Source organism: Urocampus carinirostris, chromosome 18 (genome assembly GCF_059441175.1).
Source record: "Urocampus carinirostris isolate Australia breed hairy pipefish chromosome 18, RoL_Ucar_1.0, whole genome shotgun sequence".
Classification (NCBI taxonomy): Eukaryota; Metazoa; Chordata; class Actinopteri; order Syngnathiformes; family Syngnathidae; genus Urocampus; species Urocampus carinirostris.
In genome coordinates, this window is record NC_142366.1 from 28283959 (window position 1) to 28289958 (window position 6000).

Consider the following 6000-nt stretch of genomic DNA (forward strand, 5'->3'; position numbering starts at 1 on the left):
CGTGTCCCCTCCCACACATTAGCGCCTCGCTGTTTCGCTGAAATGACGGCGCAGATAAAAATCCCCCCCCCCCCCCCCCCCCCCCCCCCCCCCCCCCGGTGTCCAATATCGGGGACTTTCGATACCGGTGAGCAATGTTCTCTGTAATTTTCCTTACGGGTCTGAGCGTTGACACAAAGTCGGTGAGCAACGTTTGAAACAACAGTGAGCAACGGCAATCCCAAGTGTGGCAACTGAGTCATTATCAAACATGTCCAAAACTTGACATCAAGTTACATTTTGCTGAGTTTTCGACAATGCAAAATGATTTTTCACTTTTGAATGAATTGACTCATGTACGATTGCGAAGGTTGTACGGCCTACAAACGTCGTTTGTTCTTACAATTCTTTCACAAGATATCAATTTCTTTTTATTTCCTGACATATTTTGTCGCATAATATTAACATTTTTGGGGGCTTATTTAGTCGGTTGTAAGATACAGAACTGTACTTAATCACATTTTTTAGTGGAAGTACAATGTTGGCAACAAGATTCACTTGATATGATTGGAAATTATTTGAATGCAACACAAACTTTTTTCCTTTTTCCTTGTTTTTTTTTCTACTTTTTAAAAATTCCTTTAAAAAAAAAATCTCATTGTGTTTATTTTTTCCGAGCTGTTACTTTTTTTCTTTTTGATCTCTATTTACTTTTTTCCTACATTCTTTTCTTTTTTTCTGTTTTTTTTTTTCTAAATTTTTCCTTCTTTTTTTCTCTTCCTTTTGTTTCTTTTTTCTCAGCTTTTCACTACTTTTTCATTTTTGGTATTTTTTTCTTTTTTGTTCTATTCCCCCCTTCCTTTAAGTCATTTTGTGCATAATTTTGCATAATATTTAGTCATGTTGGGATGAAAGAAGCAAAGACAACCTGAAGAGTCGTTTAGGACCCGAAAGAGCCGGTTCCTTTTTAGTGAGCCGAGCCGAAGAAGCCGGTTCTCGACAAACTCTACTAACTTTACTCAACTTCGTTCTACTTCGACTCGACTTCAAAATACCGCATTTAGGACACAACGTCAGGGGAACCCGTGTATTTTTACCTTACCTTTTACTGAAACTTTGACTTAACTCGCTTCTTAATTAATAATTTCGAGTCCTCATTTTTGTGCGCTGGCTAGATTTTCTTGTGCGCTGAAATGTGCGAGCAGTGCGCAATTGCGCACGCGCGCAGCTTAGAGGGAACACTGCCGGTGAGGAAGCTTTGCAGGTACCAGGCGGCAATTACCTGAGCTTGCAGGCTTTTACAATTTTCTGCTCGGCTCCACCGCTTTGATAAATGTGTCGCCTGCTTGACTTCCCTCTAAACTCATACGGAGGGCTTCGAATCAGTTCATGCACTTTAAAGGGACAGTGTGAATGATTTAACGACTCAATACATGAAAAAAACGAATTGATTTTGATAAGAAGTAAAAATGCATGATCATTTAAACATACTTTATAAAAAAATACCAATTATCCATCCATTATCTGCATTGCTTATCCTCAGTAGGGTCGCGGGGGTGCTGGAGCCCATCCCAGCTATCTGCAGGCAGTGGGCAGGGGACACCCCAAAGACAACTCGCTCATTTACACCTAGGGACAATTTGGTTAGGCCAATTAACCTGACATGCATGTTTTTGGGAAGTGGCAGGAAACCGGAGTGCCCAAAGGAAACCCACGCAGGCAAGGGGAGAATATGCAAACTCCACACAGGAGGTTTGATCTCATGACCTCAGGACTGTGCCGCACACGCGCTAACCACTGCGCCGCACTGCTGCCTCATATAAACATACTTCATAAAAAAATAGCCATAGGTTGAGAAATCAATCCATCCATTATCCGCACCGCTTATCCACAGTAGGGTCGCAGGGGTGCTGGAGTCCATCCCAGCTATTTTCGGGCAGTGGGCAGGGGACACCCTGAACTGGTTGCCAGCCAGTTGCTGGGCACACAGAGACAGACAACTCACTCGCTCATTCACACCTAGGGACAATCTAGACCTTCCAATTAACCTGACATGCATGTCTTTGGAACGTGGGAGGAAACCCACACAAACACAGGGAGAACATGCAAACTCTACTCTGGAAGGTTCGATCTCATGACCTCAGAACTGTGCTGCACACTAACCATTGTCCTGCCGTGCTGCCCTGTTTGTAAAATGTGCATTTCTATCATATAACATGAGCCTCTACCTTAGGGACATAATTGCTGACCGTCTTGCTGCTACGGGAACCACCAAAACATTGTGGGAAAAAATATGACAAGAAAAACTGTCGTTTTGTCACTTTGAGTCTCCGTAGTTTGTATACTTTTTGTGTGCTTTTTAGCACAATAGAGCAAAGTCTAGTGGTCTAATATACACACTTTCCTGTCCAAAAGAACCCAGTAAAGACCAAATTATCCTCTACATTTTTAAAGGAAAAAAATATTTTGTACATACATAAGCCGCATCTGACTATAAGCCGCATGTGCCCACATTGAAACATGAGATATTTTGGTATTGAGGGCGACAAGTTTGTGTCCAAGGCGCCATCAAAGAGGACTGTCATATTTTTGTAGTCTTTACAAAGTAAAATTGTTGGAGTATATCTGTAGTATTTTGTGTAGTATTTCTATCATAATACTGTAGTGGTATTTTGTATGATCGTATTACTGTGGTGGTATATTTGTAGTATTTCTTTAGAACTATTCTTTAAGTTTTTCCATTGTTACATTTCTTTAGCATTTGTGTAATATTTTGTTTCCATAATAGTATTTTTGTTGAGTTTCTTTAGTAGTTTTACTATCTTGCTGTAGTTGTATTTTGTTTTTATTCTCTTAGTATATCTTGAGTTGGATTTTTTTTTAGTATTTCAGTAGTATTTTTGTAGTCTTTAGAAAGTAAAATTGTGGTAGTATTTTTGTAGTATTTCTATCATAATACTGTAGTAGTATTTTGTATGATAGTATTACTGCAGTGTTATATTTGGAGTATTTCTTTAGAATTTAGAAGTATTTCCATAGTTGTATTTATTTAGCATTTCTGTTATATTTTGTTTCCATAATAGTATATTTGTTGAGTTTCTAGTTCTATAATATTGCTGTAGTTGTATTTTTTCGTATTCTTTTAGTATATCTTGAGTTGGATTTTTTTTAGTATTTCAGTAGTATTTTTGTAGTCTTTACAAAGTTAAATTTTTGTAGTATTTTTGTAGTATTTCTATCATAATACTGTAGTAGTGTTTTCTATAATAGTATTACTGTAGTGGTATATTTAGTATTTCTTTAGAATTTGGAAGTATTTCCATAGTTGTATGTTTGTATTCTTTTAGTATATCTTGAGTTGGATTTTTTCTAGTATTTCTGTAGTATTTTTGTAGTCTTTGCAAAGTTATTTTTTTCATGTCGTATATCTAGTATTTTTGTAGTATTTATATCATTATACTGTAGTAGTGTGTTGTATGATAGTATTACTTGAGTGGTATATTTAGTATTTCTTTAGAATTTAGAAGTATTTCCATAGTTGTATGTTTGTATTCTTTTAGTATATCTTGAGTTGGATTTTTTTCTAGTATTTTTTGTAGTCTTTACAAAAAAGAATTGTAGTATTTTTGTCGTATTTCTGTCATAATAATTCTGTAGTAGTATTTTGTGTGATTACTGTAGTGGTATATTTGTAGTATTTCTTAATAATTTAGAAGTATTTCTTTAGCATTTCTGTAATATTTTGTAGTATTTTTGTTGAGTTCCTTTAGTAGTTTTATAATATTACTGTATTTGTATTTTTTGTAGCATTTTTCTTGTAATATTACTGTAGTAGTAGTAGTATTGTTGTATTTCTATAGTATTTCTTCTTTTCAGAATAAAGGCAATAGAATATACAGTATTAGGTTCCTGTTTTAAAACATTTCATTTAATATTTTGTTTTGTAGTGATTTTGTAGTATGTTGTAGTATTTCTGAAGTAGTACTTTATATAAAGGGACAATGTTTTTTTTAGTAGTTCTTTATTTTATTACTGTATTTGCCCCCGATAAGCAGGTAGGAGCCTTGCATGGCCGACGCCGCTATCGGTGTATACGTGTGTGTGAATGAATGAGTGTGAAGCACATTGTAAAGCGCTATATCAGTGCAGTATTTTTCATTCACGAATATTTGACTATTGATATATTTTCGGCCAGTCCTAAAGCATTACGTTGTAAATATTATATCTTTTTCTGCCTTTTCTCATGTTAGTCTTCCAAGTCTATATCGCACGTTTCCCCCGGAAACCCAATCTGGTCGCACGCAATGTTTCACAACGTTGATATCAAGGACAATAAATATATGACCCTGTCGTCCTGTGCTTTTCAGGGCAAAGACCAGAACAAACCCGAGACCGCCCCGCTGCACATCCAGAACCCGTTCGAAACCTCCCTGAACGTCAGCAAGAACGTGAACCCCACGCAACTGGAGCGCTTCGTGGCTTTATGTCAGGAAAGCGCCTGGCTGCTCCAGCAGAACCAGCGCATAGGGGGCAACAGCGCCACCGCCTGGGGAATCGCCGCCCTCCTGATGCCGTCACTAATCACCGGGCTCCAAAGTCGAAAGAGGCGGATAAAGCAACCGACCAGCCAGAGAATTAAGAGCTTGCTGGAATCCCTGAAAGAGAAAAAAACACACTAAGAGCTAGGGAAGATTTGGAAAAGGACTTTGTTTCGCACAAATGGACTGCAATTTTTTGCCTGACCACTGGGGGGTGGTACTGAGACCTATTAAAACATTGTTTATGATTCTGTTTGTTTCCTTCAAACTTTTATCTCATGAGATCACAATTTGAATCATTATAATGTGTAAACATGAAGTATGACGGAAATAAAGAGGTAAAAAAATTAGTATTTCATATAAAACAGAGGGAAGTTCTTTTTATCACCAGTGGTGGGTCGTGGATTACACACCTAGGCCTTCAGTAGGCTGAATCATCCATCCATCCATTATCTCCACCGCTTATCCCCAATAGGGTCGCGGGGTGCTGTAGCCCATCCCAGCTGTCTTCGGACAGTGGGCAGGGGACACCCTGAACTGGTTGCCAGCCAGTCGCAGGACACACAGGGACAGACAATTTGCTCGTTCATTCACACCTTGGGACAATTTGGACCAGCCGATTTACCTAACATGCATGTCTTTGGAATGTGGGAGGAAACCGGGGTGCCCGGAGGAAACCCACACAAGCACGGGGAGAACATGCAAACTCCACACTGGAGGTTCGATCTAGTGAACTCAGAACTTACTTGCCAACTCAGAATGTGATTGGCTAAACCCACAGCTTTATCATCACTTATTTAATGCCTCGGGGCCTGCAGAGCTGATTGTGAAGGCCTTGTGGTAGATTTCTGACCCTGGCAACAAGTAATCCTAAACTCTGATTGGTTAAATATGATGAGCACAAATCTGAAAGTAGTGCAACCAAGAGAAAATCAATGAAATCATTTTTATCATGGACAAAATATTTTTATTATGTTATTACTGTATTTGGAAGCCAACGCTTTGACACTCTTTCTCTTTTTCTCTATCTCGCTTTATCTCTCTAGCTTTCTCTTCTATTTTTTTTCTCAATTTTGGTTTTGTTGAAAGCATCAAAGAGATCAAAGCCAGGAGAGAAAGCTTACCACGTGTTGTGAGTCATCATTTTTTTCATATTTAGTTTCTTTTGTCTTTTATTAGCATATTTGTTACTGGAGTAATTTGAAAGTCATTGAAAGTAATCAAGTTAAAGTAACCCTACCCAACCCTGCATTTTATGTTAGTTTTGCCGGAGATCAAAGCCAGGAGAGCAAGCTTACCACGTGTTGTGAGTCATCATTTTATTCATATTTAGTTTTCTTCTGTCTTTTATTAGCATATTTGGTAATGGAGTAATTTGAAAGTAATCAAGTTAAAGTAACCCTACCCAACCCTGCATTTTATGTTAGTTTTGCCGGAGACCAAAGCCAGGAGAGCAAGCTTACCACGTGTTGTGAGTCATCAT

The 6000-nt window shown here is 38.1% G+C and overlaps 1 protein-coding gene across 1 annotated transcript in view; it reads left to right on the top strand.

The window, feature by feature from the left end:
- mtpap (mitochondrial poly(A) polymerase) overlaps window positions 1–4867 on the top strand; it is a 32597-nt gene extending 27730 nt beyond the window's left edge. Inside the window, exon 9 of the mRNA XM_088322306.1 lies at window positions 4347–4867. Within this exon, the coding sequence (XP_088178432.1) occupies window positions 4347–4658 (312 nt within the window). The 3' untranslated portion in view covers window positions 4659–4867. The remainder of the gene's footprint in view (window positions 1–4346) is intronic.
- Window positions 4868–6000: the final 1133 nt, after the last annotated feature.